The sequence below is a fragment of the Carcharodon carcharias genome, chromosome 11, assembly GCF_017639515.1.
Source record: "Carcharodon carcharias isolate sCarCar2 chromosome 11, sCarCar2.pri, whole genome shotgun sequence".
NCBI classification, from domain to species: Eukaryota; Metazoa; Chordata; class Chondrichthyes; order Lamniformes; family Lamnidae; genus Carcharodon; species Carcharodon carcharias.
The window spans coordinates 24395092-24412044 of record NC_054477.1 but is presented as its reverse complement, the minus strand read 5'-3'; the positions used below and the strand labels follow the sequence as shown (position 1 = coordinate 24412044).

At 45.5% G+C, this 16953-nt stretch overlaps 1 protein-coding gene across 8 annotated transcripts in view; it reads right to left on the bottom strand.

Annotated features, from left to right (window-relative positions):
- herc2 (HECT and RLD domain containing E3 ubiquitin protein ligase 2) overlaps nt 1–16953 on the bottom strand; it is a 255191-nt gene that overhangs the window by 49974 nt on the left and 188264 nt on the right. For all 8 annotated transcript variants that reach the window (XM_041199292.1, XM_041199293.1, XM_041199297.1 and 5 more), the window contains 7 exons: nt 16286–16477; nt 14913–15066; nt 13779–13886; nt 5360–5491; nt 3289–3447; nt 2409–2527; nt 2170–2295 (listed from right to left, as the gene is read on the bottom strand). In XM_041199292.1, coding sequence (XP_041055226.1) covers nt 2170–2295; nt 2409–2527; nt 3289–3447; nt 5360–5491; nt 13779–13886; nt 14913–15066; nt 16286–16477 — 990 coding nt within the window. The remainder of the gene's footprint in view (nt 1–2169; nt 2296–2408; nt 2528–3288; nt 3448–5359; nt 5492–13778; nt 13887–14912; nt 15067–16285; nt 16478–16953) is intronic.

Sequence of the window (16953 nt, the reverse complement as noted above, 5' to 3'; positions counted from 1 at the left end):
TGCATTCTCAAAAACTGCAAAGTAGAGATTTACAGAACAAATCTAGTGCAGAACAGGGAGCTTGCCAAGTTGTTTGGTAATACTCTGGCACATTTGAGAGCAGAACCCGTTGGGAGAGCATTTTTAAAAAGGGAAAAGGGAAACAGTATTTGAATGTCAACATCTCCTAATCCATGTGCTCTACTCAAAAAAACTCAGTTGTGCATTGTGACCAAAAGGCAACAAGACCCATTTACGAGAATTCAAACTTAATCGTTGCAATCTTCAGTTTGCATCAAAAAGTGTGAATATATTTTGCAACAGCAACCTTGGTACTATTCAAATCATGCTTTCTCTAAAATATTACTTTGTTAACATTCGCGCCACACAAGTGTCAGGCAACGACCATTTCCAACAAGAGAGAATCCAACCATCGCCCCTTGATGTTCAATGCCATTACCATCATTGAATCCCCCAAAATCAACATCCTGGGGGTTACCATTGACCAGAAACTGAACTGGACTAGCCATATAAATACTGTGACGACAAGAGCAGGTCAGAGGCTATGAATCCTGCGACAGGTAACTCACCTCCTGACTCCCCAAAGCCTGTCCACCATCTATAAGGCACAAGTTAGGAATGTGATGGGGTACTCCCCATTTGCCTGGATGAATACAGCACCTACAACACTGAAAAAGCTGGACACCATCCAGGACAAAGCAGTCCGCTTGACTGTCACCACATCCACAAACATTCACTCCCTCCACCACCGACACACAGAAGCAGCAGTGTGTGCCATCTACAAGATGCACTGCAGGAATTCACCAAAGCTCCTTAGACAGCACCTTCCAAACCCACGACTACTACCTTCTAGAAGGACAAGGGCAGCAGATAGATGGGAACACCACCACCTGGAAGTTCTCCTCCAAGTCACTCACCATCCTGACTTGGAAATATATCACCGTTCCTTCACTGTCGCTGGGTCAACATCCTTGAACTCCCTCCCTAACAACACTGTGGGTGTACCTACACCTTATGGACTGCAGCAGTTCAAGAAGGCAGCTCACTACCATCTTCTCAAGGGCATCTAGGGATGGGCAATAAATGCTGGCCTGGCCAGCGAAGCCCACATCCCGTGAATGAATTTTTAAAAAATTAAACAACAGGCAATTTGCTCCACAAGTTCAAATTGAAGGTGATGGACTGCGATCAGGAGTGGAATCCTACCTAGGAGTCCTAATGTTAATTGTAGCATCTCCTAGTGCTAAAAACTGAGACCAGCTAACTCAGCCTAGACCAGGGGCTGTATTTTACAGGGGGGCGCGGGGAAGGGAGGCGTGGAGAGGGGCAACTGCTTGCACCCTCTGGAAGGTAGGTCAGCTGGAACAGCCTTGGCATGCTGAGGGCGAGCTAATTTAGTTCAGAGTGGGACTCCCACCCCTCAGTAGGAGGAGGCCTCGGCCTCAGGAGCTGCAGGCCAAACAGATTTGTCGGCAGCTCCAACAGTCACGGCAGGGCCAGGGCTCGATACAGGGTGCTGAAGGAAGTAGCACGAAGATCATGGCTGCCCGAGAAAGGCAAGTCCCTGGCATTTTTGGTGCAGGGAGGGATCCTAGAGCCCATGGAGGGGCATGGGGGGAGCGGGTGGAGAATGGGGACCAGGTTTTGTAGAGCAAGCGTGGAAGAAAGGTGGGGCGGGGGCCCCTGATACCTGCAGGGCACATCCCAAATAAGGTAATCCTCCCTTCCTTCCTGCCCTTTATCATGTAGCCCATAAAAAAGCAGCTTGCTCATGCCAGCCATATTATGGCGTAGTCAGCATATTATCTAGTCAACAGGCTTACTAACAAGCCTAATTAACCTTTAATTATTTATTTATATATAGCGGGCAGGCTGCCAATTTCAGCACCCTTCCACCTAACCGATTATGGGGGGGTCAGCTCAGAGGGAAGGTGGTGGGCTTGCCAGCAGACCTATTTTACAAAATCCCGCTGAAAGCACTCCCGGCAGGGGCACATAAAATCCAGCCCCAGGATTCAAACTCAAGACCTCCTTTTAGTACCTTTATCTACCAGATAATTAGGGAGCTTGTGTGCGAACAGGTTAGGCAAATATTTACACTTAACTCTAAACTTCCAACTTCTCCAATTCTAAATGTTTAAATTCATTCACAGAAACGAACATGTTTACCTTGAAGAATGGGCTGTGAAGGAGCTGCTTGCCACCTCTTACTATGGGATCTTCATATTCATACTGACGCTGCAAAGCCTCCGGAAGACCTTTGACTAATGCGGCTAAAGCAGTCCCAGTAAAGCTCTGAAAGAAAAATCTCCAAGGTGAGCATAAAATGCTAGATTTCTTTTTTTTAAAAAAGCTAATAATGAGCAAATTATATTTAAAATATACTCTTAAATGGGTTGTCGCCATACCAGAGATCGAGACTCTCCATCACTGTCACCAAGAAGTCTATTGATATTTATAGTCTGACCAAACTCCGTTGTCAGAAGTTTGCGTAGTCTCTGCAAGGCCCACATCCTGTGACTGGCAGCTTTTATATAAAGTAAAAGATTGTTAATACAGTCTTCATAATGCCCAATGAATGAGCAATTTCCTTCCCACCTCATGGGCAGACGTTTACGTCCTGTGGGCGGGTGAAGCCCGACCCGATCGGACGTAAATTCACTCAAGAAGACATCGGGCTCACGCAAAATTTCGCTCGGTGGGCGTGCGCAAAAGTCGGAAACGCGCCCGCCAACAATTAAGAGGGCAATTAGGCCCATTAACAGCGCACTTATCTCCGATTTCTCGTGGTCCGTCTTAACCTTACAGTTAGCGGATGGGCGAATCAGCCAGGTGGACTTTGCATTTTTCATCAAACCTCATCCAAGGGCGGGATGAGGTTTCCGTTATGAAATAAAATAAAAATAAAAGTCTGTGGACAGCACTTTTATCATCTATATATTCAGGTGCCCAACTGTGATGCTTGGGCATTTCCCCGCCCCCGCCCCCCGATTTTCAAAACTTTACTTCATAGTTTTCAGGTCTGCAGCTCCCTGAGGCAGCTCCCAGCCTTCAGGGAGCTTTCTCTCAGCGCTCACTGACGGAAACGTCATCATCCGCCCCCCCATCCCGGCAGTGCTGAACTTTTCAGTGCGCGTTTCACGCTGGCTGGCCGTTAATTGGCTGGCCAGCATGAAACCTTTGGCGGGGGCCGTTTGCAGTTGCCAGTCTGTTTCCCAACTGCTCCCGGGCCCGCCGATCACACTCGCCCACCAAGCTAAAAATTTAGGCCCATCTTTTAATACATACCAAGTGCACTTAGCTGAGCACAAGCTGCCAAAGAGGCAGCTAAACGGGGCACAATACTTCTGTTTGATGCGAAGCTTAACCGGAAATCCAGTAGGCAGGTAACTAAATCCATTGAAGGGCATGACAAAATGCAACGATCTGACAGAAGATCTTTAGGGCCTGGTTCAAATAGTAAAAAAGTTAATTGAATGATTGCAGTAAAACAAGAATCAAAGCACATGGCAAGTCAAAACCAAAGATATTTATTTGGAAACATTTAACATTACAAATATACATTACTTAACATGATTAAACAAGTCCATATGATGAAAGCTCTACCACAGATTGATAGGAATCATGGAGTGATAAAAAATGTTTTGCATCTCGTGATTCCTAAGACAGAACATCCACAACCTCAACTATGACACTAGGAACAAGTGTTCCAATTCGGAGGTTGTGAAGGGTTGGGGGGGGCGGGTGGGGTTTGCTGACGAATGGACTACCCTTCTGGACTGCTTTGCCATTTTTTGTGCTTTGACCGGGAGGTAGTGTATTTCCCAGTTGCATTTTTGGCTAAATGATTGTGCACAGTAAGAAATATTACACGGGGCTCACTGCTGAAACAATTTAAAAGGCACCCAATGATGAATAGCCAGCCACTGAAAGAACTTGCATAAATACTAATCATGATAGGAGTTGGTAAAAATTCTGCAGAACATTAAACCATATAAAAACCTACCAATGTGGAGGGCAAAACAGGCATCTATCTAATTACGATCTAAGCAATTTTCATACAGTGAGTAAAAATAAAAATAAAAGGCACATTCAAGGGTCCCAACAGCAACACAAACTGCATGGATTTTAGCAAGGCTTTTGACAAGGTCCCACTTGGTAGACTGATTAGTAAACTGAAAGCACATGGGATCCAAGAAAAAGCGGCAAGTTGGATGCAAAATTGGCTCAGTGGCGGGAAGCAAAGGGTTATGGTCATTGGGTACTTTTGTGACTGGAAGGCTGCTTCCAGTGGGGTTCCACAGGGCTCAGTACTAGTATAAATCAATGAGTTAGACATAAATGTAGGGGGCATAATTAAGAAGTTTGCAGATTATAAAAAAATTAACCATGTGGTTGATAGTGAAGAACAAAGCTGTAGATTGCAGGAAGACTACTGATGGTGGCCAGAAAAATGGCAAATAGAATTCAATCCTGTAAAGTATGAGGTAATGCAATTCGAGGGAATACACAATAAATGGTAGGATTTTAAGTAGTTTCGAGGAACAGGGGGATCTTGGAGTGTATGGCCACAGATCTCCGAAGGTAGCAGGGCAAGCAGATGAGGAGTTCAAAAAAGGCATGCAGGATAATTTTCTTTACTAACTTAGCACTAGAGAAGAACAAGGAGGTTATGCTAGAACTGTATAAAACATTAGTTAGACACAGCTAGGGCACTGCATACAGTTCTGATTACTGCATTACAGAAAGGAAGTGAATACACCAGAGATGGTACAGAAGAGGTTTGTAAAGATGTAGCTAGGAATGGTGAATTTTAGCTATGAGGAAAGAGTGGATAGGTTTGGTTTATTTTCTTTGAAACAGAGGAGGCTGAGGGGAGATTTAATTGAGGAGCACAAAATTATGAAGGGCCTAAATAGAACGAATAAAAAGGGCCCTTTTCCCTTAGCAGTATGGTCAATAACCAGGAGGCGTAGATTTAAATTCCTTGATGTAAGGAATAGAGGGGAGTCAAAGGGTAACTTTTTTCACCCAGATGATGTTGGGGCCTGGAACTCTGCCTGAAAGGGTGGTCAAGGCAAACAGTTGTATGTGCACTTGAGAAGCTATAACCTACAGAGGTACAGAGCAAGAATTAGAAGGTAGGGTTATACTGGATAGCTGTTTTGATGGGCTGAATGGACTCCTTCTGTGCCATAATCTTTCTATCTGAATATCTGAACCCCTCAAAATGTGTCACTGGTTTTCAATTGCTGTAAAAATATTCTGCAATGTACAGTAATAAAGTTTTGCTCCCAGTGCTGTTTGGGCTTCCTTAGCTGTGCACTTTATCATGGAAAAATACACAAGCATACATTACCTGCAGCGGGCATTATAGGGTACACTGTAAAGCGCCATCCCCAACCATTCACAGAACCATCACTGGTAAATTTCCACTTTAGTTCATCACCGGGAATTCTCAGCTCACTGGACCAGTCAGACCACTCTCGACCTGCGACAGTCAATGTATAATTGCATAACTAAATTATAAAAAGCGCACAATTTGTTGTGCTACAACACTCAATAACTTTCCCTGCGTGTTGTTTGATTTGCTGTCTTAAATTCAAAAAGTCGTGGAACCAGTGGAAATACATTCATTTTTTTTTAAATCTGCTGCCACATATTCTCTGTGGATGCATTTGATTCTTCCAAATATTTATACTGCATTGACCTAACTTTTCTCATTCCTTTTTTCCATTTACAAAATGCCAAGAAAGTAAAAATCTGTGTGAGACAGAATAGCAGCAAATACAAAACAGTAGAGAAAGGGCTCGAGGTAAGAAAAACATACACAAAGGTTTTCCCCCTGTTAGGGGGGGTTGTGTGGGGGCGAGCGAACCCGATCAGCACTCCGCCACCATTTTACATGGACCAATTAAGGCCCGCCCAGTGTGATGCTTGCCCGGAAGTGCTGAGCGCTCCCTATGCAGGGGTGGGGGGATTCTCGGAGTCAGGGCCTGCGCTCTTTTGCACGTGTGCAAAAGAGTGCAGAAATCTCCCTGAGGCACAGAGGTGCCTCAGGGAGATCAGCTTGATGTTTAAAAGCTGAAAGAAAGTAATTTAAAACATGTCCCCTCACATGAGCTGGGACACGTCAAAGAATTATTTTAAAAATTTTTATTGAATTTTAAAACACTTTTTTTTTGCAAAAATATACTTTATTCATAAATCTTCAAAAACATTTCGAACCATTTCAAAATCACCATCACAAAAATACAATCAGGTTCAACTTTTACAACATGAATCACAAGGTGTATCAGTACAAACAATGAATGTTACAATCATTGGCAGACATTCATTTTAAGCTGTACAGCCTGAGGGGCTCTTTACAGTTCCCAGTCCCTCGGTGCACTGTGGCAGAAAGGTCTTAGGCAGCGACCCTTCCCCAGTGCGCCTTTGTGGCGCCTGCCCCAAGCTTAACTGTGTCCCTCAGCACGTAGTCCTGGACCTTGGAATGTGCCAGTCTGCAACACTCGGTCGGGGACAACTCTTTGCGCTGGAAAACCAACAAGTTTCGGGCAGACCAAAGAGCGTCTTTCACCGAGTTGATGATCCTCCAGCTGCAGTTGATGTTTGTCTCGGTGTGTGTCCCTGGGAACAGCCGGTAGAGCACAGAGTCCTGTGTCACAGAACTGCTCGGGATGAACCTCGACAGAAACCACTGCATCTCTCTCCAGACCTTCTTCGCAAAGACACAATCTACAAGGAGGTGAACAACGGTCTCTTCCCCACCACAGCCACCTCGAGGGCAACGTGCAGAGGGGGTGAGACTCCTGGCATGTAGGAAGGATCTTACAGGGAGGGTCTTTCTCACCACCAGCCAAGCTATGTCTTGGTGCTTGTTGGAAAGTTCTGGCGATGAGGCATTCTGCCAAATGACTTTGTCAGTCTGCTCAGGGAACCATCCCACAGGATCCACCTTCTCCTTTTCCCTCAGGGCCTTTAAGACGTTACGTGCCAACCACTGCCTGATGGACTTGTGGTCAAAGGTGTTTCTCTGCATAAATTTTCCCACGAGGGATAGGTGGTACGGCACGGTCCAACTACTTGGAGCATTCCACGGCAGCGTGGCCAGACCCATCCTTCGTAACACTGGGGACAGGTAGCACCTCGGCATGTGTAGCAGGTAGCACCTCAGCACCTCAACACTTGGTGTTTGCATACTGAGGGTCTACGCACAGCTTGATGCAGCCGCACACAAAGGTGGCCATCAGGATGAGGGCGACGTTGGGCACGTTTTTTCCTCCTTTATCTAGAGGCTTGTACATCGTGTCCCTGTAGACACGATCCATTTCCGACCTCCAGATAAAGAGGAAGATGGCTCGGGTGATCGCCACCACACAGGAGTGTGGAATGGGCCAGACCTGCGCCATGTACAGCAACAGCGAGAGTGCCTCACACCTGATGACCAGGTTCTTACCCGCAATGGAGAGGGAGCGTCGCTCCCACATGCCCAGTTTCCTTTTTACCATAGGCACTCGCTCCTTCCAGTTTCTAACACGTGCCCTGGTCCCTCCGAACCATATCCCCAGCACCTTCAGGCCGTCAGCCCTGACGGTGAAGGGGACAAAGGATTGGTCAGCCCAGTTCCCAAAGAACATGGCCTCGCTCTTCCCACGATTTACCTTGGCTCCCGAGGCCTGTTCGAACTGGTCGCAGATGTGGATCAGTCTGCGCACCGACAGCGGATCCAAGCAGAAGATGGCGACATCGTCCACGTACAGGGAGACTTTGACCTGAGTGCCTCCACTGCCTGGGATCGTCACTCTTCTTATGCCCGGATCCTTCCTGATGGACTCAGCAAAGGGTTCTATGCAACACACGAAAAGAACAGGCAAGAGAGGGCGGCCCTGCCGACTCCAGATTTAATAGGAAAGCTATCTGATTCCCACCCATTGATAGAGACTGCACTACTGATGTTAGTGTAGAGCAGTTGGATCCAATTGCAAATTCCCTCCCCAAACCCTATTTTGGAGAGCACATCCACCATGTAGGTGTGAGATATTCTGTCAAAGGCCTTCTCCTGAACCAGGCTGATGAGGCAGGTATCCACACCCCTGTCCTGTACATAGGCAACTGTATCCCTGAGGAGCGCGAGGCTGTCAGAGATCTTCCTGCCCGGCACAGTGCAGGTCTGGTCAGGGTGAATCACCAATTCCAGAGTGGATTTGACCTGATTGGCGATGACCTTGGACAGAATCTTATAGTCCACATTCAACAGTGAAATGGGTCGCCAATTTCTAATTTCCTCCCTTTCCCCCTTGTGCTTGTAGATGAGGGTTATGATGCCTTTCCTCATGGATTCTGACGTACTGCTGGCCAGGAGCATTCTCTCGTACACTTCTAGCAGGTCCGGGCCGATCCAGTCCCACAGAGCCGAATACAACTCCGCCGGCAAGCCATCGCTTCCGGGAGTTTTACTCTTCTTGAAGAACTCAAGGGCCTCAGTCAGTTCGTCAGGAGTTAGCGCTTTGTCCAGACTCTCCCGTGTACTGTCGTCTAAGACCTCCGTGATGGAGGACAGGAAGGACTGGGAGGCCGTGCTGTCTGTGGGCTTCACGTCATACAATCCGGCATAAAAAGATTTGCTGATCCTCAAAATGTCGGACTGTGATGACTTTACTGAGCCATCTTCTTCCTTCAGGCTGCTGATCACAGAGCTCTCTCTGTGTACCTTTTGGAAGAAGAAACGTGAGCATGTCTCGTCCTGCTCCACGGAGCGGACTCTGGAACGGAAGATGATCTTGGAGGCCTCCGAGGCAAAGAGCGAGGCTTGCTGGCTCTTCACCTCTTGGAGTTCCTCCTTGACATCGACCCACATCGACTGCAGCCGGAGCAGATTCTGCATGTTTTTCTGGAGTCGGGACATTTCCCTCTGTTCTTTTCTAGCTTTCTGGGTGCCTTTGAGGATGAAAACCTCTTGATGTTTCCCTTGATCGCTTCCCACCAGTGTGTCAGTGACTCAAAGTGGGGTTTCATGGTTCTCCAACCTTTGTAATCCCTCTTGAGCTCCTCAATGTTCTCTGGGGTCAGCAGTTGCACGTTTAGCTTCCATGCCCCCCTGCCAACCCTTTGGTCTTCCTCTAAGTGGCAGTCAGCCAGTAGGAGGCAGTGGTCAGAGAAGAACACCGGCTTGACGTCGGTGGATCTGACTGCGAATGCACGGGACACAAACAGGAAATCCATCCCGGAACAGACGGACCCGTCAGGCCGCGACCAGGTGTATCTACGCTGCGCTCCATCTGCAGGGTTGCTGAAGACGTCATGCAGCTTGGCATCCTTTACTGTTTCCATCAGGGATCTGGACGTAGCGTCCAATCTGCTTTCGGCCCTGCCGGATTGTCCAGCCGCATCGATGATGCAGTTGAAGTCACCGCCCAGAATGACCGGCCTGGAGGTTGCCAGCAGCAGTGGGAGCTGCTGAAAAACATCCAGCGGCTCAGCCCCTTGTGACAGGGCGTAGACGTTAATTAACCGGAGTGGAGCATTCTTGTACATTACGTCTGCTACGAGGAGGCACCCACCCACCACCTCCTTAACCTGGGAGACGGTGAAGTTGCCTCCCCGCAGCAGAATACCCAGGCCGGAGGAACGAGAGTTGTTTCCTCCCGACCAGATCGATGGCCCATGGGACCACCATCGTGACCATTGCCTGTAGGAGCTGAGGTGCGGTATCACACACTCCTGCAGAAACAAGAGGTCAGCTTTGACCTTGGAAAGGTAATCCAAGGTCGCAACACATCGCATAGTAGATTTAATGCTACGCACATGTATGGATACAATCTTTACAACCATTTTAAAGCAGTTAGTCGCTTACCAAACCTGTTGTCTCTGAGAGTTCCAGACCTTTGGTCTGCTCCTTCATGCCCGTAGTGTGCTCAAATTGCTTCACTTCGGATGGGCTGAGGAAAGTGTCCTGAACCTCCCCATTGGCGGTGTTCTACTCGGGTGGCATCTGGGGGTCCGTGCAGAGAGCGGTGTTTGAAATGTCCTCGAAAAACTCAGCAGGTCTGGCAGCATCGGCGGAGAAGAAAAGAGTTGACGTTTCGAGTCCTCGACCCTTCGACCGAACTGACCGTTCGGTCGAAGGGTCGAGGACTCGAAACGTCAACTCTTTTCTTCTCCGCCGATGCTGCCAGACCTGCTGAGTTTTTCCAGGTAATTCTGTTTTTGTTTTGGATTTCCAGCATCCGCAGTTTTTTTGTTTTTATCTTTGAAATGTCCTCTGTTGGAGAAGCTTCTCCAATCCTCTCCCGCTCTGGGGCGTTGCTGCTCCCGGCTTCCCGGAGCTAGGGTGCGCTGAGCGCCTCACTGTTCCCAGATTCCTGGGGCTGTGGTACACTGGCCTCTTCGGGTTGTGGGCCAAGTTGGAGTGCGCTGGTCTCTTCATTGTCTCCAATGTTCTGGAGCTCGGGTGTCTCATCCTCCAACTCCCTAGTGTTTTGCCGCTTCTTCTGTTGGCGCCGCCCTGGCCCTTCTTCGTCCGAATAGCTGCTGCTCTTGTTATCCGTGTCGGATAGGAGACGCCTCTTGTCTCTTGTCTGGGAAGTGGCTTGGTTTCTTCTTAGCCCCTTCTTCCTTTTGGCTCTCTTCACCAGCTGCCACTCCCCCTGCTGCTTTCCCACTGCTGCCTCCTCCTCCTCCGTTGATTCGCTCTCCTGAGGTTCAGGGGGCCGTGCTGTTGGTTGGCCGTCTGTTGCCCCAATCTTTTCCTCCACCTTGTCTCTCTCTGTGTCCTCCTTTGTCCCGTTGTTCTCCCTGGGGGCCTTGGTGGTTGGAGTGACACGAGGCATTTCTTCTGCTTCCCCCTCATTGGCTTTGGCTGCCTGTGCATAAGTACGGCAATGTTTGGGGCAGGTCTTGTAGAGGTGACTTGCCTCGCCACACAGGTTGCTGCACTTAGCCTGTCTACAGTCTTTTGTCTGGTTTCCTTCCTGTTTGCAGTTCTTGCAGAGGACAGCGCTGCAGTTGGCCGCCACATGACCAGCCTTGACGCATGAGCGACAAAGTTTGGGTTGCCCAGCGTAGACAAGGTAGCCACGGCTTCCCCCGATAGCGAATCTGGAAGGGGGGTGGAAGATGGCTCCCTTACCGTCAGTCTTGAGCGTTACCTTAACCTGGCGTTTACATGTCCAGATTCCCAAATCATCTCTAACCGTGGCGCAGCTCCTAACCTTATCGAAGTACCTGGTAAGGAAGGTGAGCACGTCAGTGACAGGGACGAAGGGGTTGTAAAGGTGCACCGTCGCAACCCGTTCTTGTTGCAACAGCAGAGCAAAGAGCGGCTCCGCTGTCAGGATCTTCATTTCTGACAGGTCTTTCTTTTCCTCAAACACTTTCAGGAGTTTGACACAAGCTGCCACTTGCTTGAAAGTCACATCAAAAAATCCAGCGCTGGGGAAATCCTGTAGGTAGTAGATCTCCGCAGCCTTAAAACCACACAGCTTGAATAAGATTTTTTTGGTGAAGAAGGTCCTATCCATTCCTGTTCCTTGCTCGCTGCCCTTCACCATGACTCGGGTGGTGTTAGGTGCCCCATGGTAAAGAGTTCGACTGGTTATAGCCATTGCTCTTTCCCTGGCAGAAACGCGATGAAGGTCTCTCCCCTGCCAGGTAAGTATTGAATTTTAAAACACTTCATGAAACCTCATCCCGCCCGTGGATGAGGTTTCACAAAGAATGCGAAGGCCGCCTGGGCTCTTCACCTGTCCATCAACCTTAAGGTTGGACTGGCAGCTCATTTAATTGCTTAAATTAGTTTTTAACTGGCCTTAATAGGCCTTTGCCCACCCGACGTCACCGCATGTCATTTTACGCAACGGCAAGCAGGTCCCACAACTGCTCACCGACCGGAGAATTCAGCCCATAAATTACTGAATAATCATTCTTCATGCTTTGATGTTAGTTCCTTCCTTTTTAAACAAACCATCAAGAAGTGAAAATCAAAATATTGTTGGATCCTATTAACTGCAATTGATGCTGATATGAACAGTAACCTTGGAAATGAGCCACACAGATTATGGTTTTACTTCTTAACTACAGGTCAGGAATGCACCTGCATCAGATGAAAATATATGTGATGAAATATGTTTATGTTAAATTGGCTTGAATGCACCACAACAGCCAAGCTAGGTGGAGCCTGCTGTATGCAACTCAGTGCTAAAATAATAATTTGATCTATAATCTGTCACAAATGGTGTGTGGAAAAGTGAAATTGAAAGGACAATGCACGTTATAGGAGAATAGTGAATAAAAACTTGCATTTATATAGCATCTTTAATATACAAAAATGTCCAAGGTGCTTCACAGAGGTGTAATCAAAATAAGACTCGGTCTTGAAAGGATGAGAGAGAAATGGAGGAGTTTAGGTTGGGAATTTTAGAATATGGGGCCTAGACACAGCAAAATGAGGGGGAGTGAGGAGATGAGGAAGAGACCAAAGTTAATGGAATAAGAGTTCAGGGGTGGGGGATTGGAGGCCTGAAGGACATTGCAGAGATAAGGAGGGTTAAGAGGCCATGAGGAATTTTAAACACAATGGCAAGAGTTTTAAACTTGAGGCATTGGGGAATCTGGAGTCAACCGAAAGTCAACAGAGACAGAGGTGATGGGTAAGTGTAACATGGTACAGAGTAGAAATGGGCAATGGGTGGTGGGAGGCCAGTTTGGAGAGCTTTCAAATATCTGAAGTCACGTGCGGCTTCAACATCTGCTATCTGCAGCGTTACAGTAAGAAGGCTAGCAAGTGCGCATTAACATATGATAAAGATTAGAACGAGTGAGAAGAGTCCAGCAGGAGTTAAAACTTACGAGTGCTTTTCCCAAAAATGAAACGCAACAGTATCCCCCGATACAAGTCAAGTCACGACAAAGAGCAGTGAGGACGGTTGGAGATGATTTTAACCTGACCAGTCCAGCGTGAAACTGATAGGACTGGATCAGGTCGGACACTCATTTTACAACCTGCTTGAATTTATATTCCATTGGCTTCAAATGAGATGTGGTGGAAAACAAATGGCCGATTGGATCTGGTTAGTTTCCCCCGGGCAGGCTAAGCAGCAATTAACCAAGTTATAAATGGTGTCATGGATTAGGGTTTCAACAGCAGATGGGCTGAGGTCAGAGTGGAGCCAGGTGAACCTACCGAGATAGGTTTAAATTTGAAAAGATCATGAGAGAGAAATTAGGATAGAAAAGAGGAGTTCTTTGAATACATATTATTTGTTTATCTGGTCTTTAACCTAAGGCTAGTCACTCAGGATGAGCAAAAAATATCGGAATCTAGAGAAAATCACAATCAACGAGCTTTCATTCAGTACTATATTAATGATTTTCTATATAAAATGTGTTCAGTAGCCAGTTTATCTGCAATATGTTTCTTTTTCAAATGGCCATTCCTTAGCTGAATATATGGAATCTTTTATTTCAACTTGCCATCACCAGAAGTTGTTCCCTTCTTTCAAAAAGATCCAATAAAATTATAAGGCATAGTGCCCCTGATTGTTTAAGAAGGTATATGATCTGGAAGGTTCCAATAATGTTATAAGTTTCCAGTACACTAAACATAAGAAGCAGCTCAAGTGCATTAACAGCATATGAAATACTGAGAATCTATCCAGATAGAGGGGAAGGGAAAACAGCTTATAGATACCATCAATTTAACATTCCAGCAATGAAAATCAAATAAAAATTGCAATCACATGTATGTGAAAGCAGTTCAGATGTACATAAGTTATTACCTGATCGAACAGACACTATCCTATTGGCACCATCCATTATGGTCAATGGGTCGTGACGACGCTCTGTGGAGCACTGCCGGTCAAACTCTACTCTAAGGCCTTCAGCACCTTTGAAACATTCAAAACAGCCCTGAGAAAAAAAGACTGCAACAAACAAGCTAAAAGCACTATTAACTAAACATTATTTCAGTAGGCAATTTATAATTTAAACCACTAAATAGGATTTTACCCCTTTACATTTAACACAACTGAAAATCCCACTCTTTGGTGAGACTTTACATCGTCCCCCAAGCAGACATAGGATTTTCCCAGGACCAGTCCAAGATGATTCTTAGCTCCCGAGGTTTACTTCCATTCTTTTCCTTTCCCAGCTGGTAACTTTTTACCCCAAAACTGTCCTTCACAATGAGGATTTACCTGGAGATTCTCTCTCTACCTCAAGATAGGAAAATTTTCCAGCCTGGTTTTAAATCCTCACGAATTTGGTCTTTTCAATCTAAGCTTGAGCCCCGCCCTATTCCTACAAGGTGAACCATAGAGATTTGTTGCCTCTATCTGCTCCCTCTCTATCTCACACGGATCCTGGAGAACTGACTGATCTGTGAAATTCCGGGAAATCTTTTAGGAGAACCTTGCGATCTGATCCTCCAATGTCCTCCTCTGCAACCTTCACACCTCAAAGCTCATCTATTTAGCTATAACATTATTGGGCTCTCCATCAAACAACAACTCTATTCTATCTTATACTTTAACTGTCTGTTTAATTTCAACTGTTAACAAAACTTGACATTCCTGGGATTTTAGTGACTAACAGTCTAACCACTGCCAGCACAGATGCTTCTGCCTTTGCCTATAAGCGTGAACCCTTTTCACTTCCTTCCTGTAAAACAATCTTGGCCCTCCTTTAATCTTTAGCAGCCATACCAGCCAGGCCTATGGTCGGGCAGAATACAGAACAGGTCACATGACATCCTTCATTCCTCCATTTACCTAAATTAAAGCAGTCCCAAAACATAATCTCGTTAACTACATTTTCGTAGCAATTCCAAGTACAGAAAGGTGCCAGGGGATATTTATGACCGAGCATATTGAATCATTGACTTCTGACCCAACATACTTCCATGAGGTAGATACCTGGTATTTTCACTGTCCCACTGGTAGACGTGTCATCAGTGTACGGGTGACTGCTTTCCACTATCACTGGCTGAGGAGAATGGCGCCCACTCTGAGAATCTGAGGCCACATCTTCTAACTCAGTCACACACAGCTCCAACAACATGTCAGCCACCTGCAGAGCGGAATTCAAAAGGGGAAAAAGTAAAGGACATAGACCAATAATAAAGTTTGCAATAAGTGAAAAAAATCCATTAGGGAACAAAAGTCATGAATGGTAACAATGGCTTTAATATAATAATTATAGTTACTGAAACACGGTGTCAAAGCATTTTATTTTATAATATACATTCTTATTTTCACTGGCATAATTTAGGTTAACAAAATGAAATACTTCAAATGTTTGCCTTTTGAAGGTTTAGTAAATCAAAAGACAAAATCAAATAAAATATTTTAAAGGTTCCAATAAACAAGATAGTAAAGAAAGATAGAGATTCATGCTCATGATTACAACACATTGAACTTTATATGAAGAACTATAATACAAGCACATTGATAATAGATAGTGTCCATTCTGCCAAAGCTACAGTAGACGTGACTGATTAAATTTGCAATTTTTAATCTTTAACATATCCTCAATTTACTGATGTAACTTAGATGTGCAATCATTACATGTTATCATTAGTGTCAGCCAATGCTGTACATGAAATTTTAGACATCAGAAATTCATTCATAAATCGTTTCTAACACAAATTTGTTGAAATCACTATTTTGATTTAGCAACATATTTATTATATGCCAAAGTCAGAATGAAATAAAGAGTCATTGATCATCAATTCCATCACTCCTCATCAGTACAGATCATTAGATAAATTCTCAATCCCTAGTCAATACTCAATCAAGGAAAGGGGCCTGCAGATGTTTAGAATGGCCACTGGGCAGAGTGCTGGTGGACAGCTATCACTCACAGAACTGTCCAATGAGTTGGTTTCAGGAGAGAATAGAAAAGGTACAAGAATCAGCTAAAAATCTACAGCAGAATTTGAGAGACATAACCCATCTTTGATTCAATAAAAAAAAAACTCAGTTCTGTCTCCTATCCTTCACCTAAGAAGTTTGGACAGGTCAAGTGGTGAATTTGGCACTTCTTAATCGATTTGAAATTACTGGGTGTTATATGTACAAGTGCTTAACATATCTGGGTCTTTACATTGTTAGGTATTTTAAAAAAGGCTTTCACCCACTTATTTTAAAGAAACTAATGCCTCCATTAAAACAGCATTGTGAACTCTCACGGCAATTTGAAGGGTCATGTTGGGAAAAAAAAAAGCACACTGCCTACTAGGTTATTGAACCACGACTTTGTTTGATGGTGTTGAAGCATTTGTACTTACCTGTGGGTAGGCAGTGCCCATGGCTGACAGCACAGCTGACAGGACATCTTTGCCTTTCTCACCAGCACGGTTTGACACAGCCAACTTCAACAAATCAACCATTACACGAGTGTCATCTGGTACAAGCAGGCTTGTGAATTCATCTAGGTGCTGAGGTTCTGGTCCTGACACCTTTGTCTGGTTTTCTGAATCCTTTTGGAGTAAAAGGAAAACATGACCTAACTCAAAGGTTGAATAAAATGAAAATTGCGCACTTTTCTTTAAAATATGAAAGACAAAATGTTTAAAATATCTATTTATTTGACTTTCAAATTTACATTGTGCATCCTCCATTTTACAGATATGCTTTAATGCACAGTGCAAAGTACGATCGAAGGTTAATATTTCAATTGCACTCCACTGCTCTATTCAGAGCTGTCATGCACGTTCCTTGGCCTTACTCTAGCACAGCCTGAGAAACAGGCAACAAGATCCACTCGAAGCATCCTCACGAGCTGGGCTTGTGGCTGCAGACGTGTCTGCTGGTGGTACAGGAGATGATGATGTGCATTCCACAGGTGCAATCATACTTGCTGGCAACAAAATCTGACAATTTAAACTTCTCCTGGCCACTGGCTACAATGGGACCCATGCTACAATATAGACCTGGCTTTTGAATAAGAAAGGGA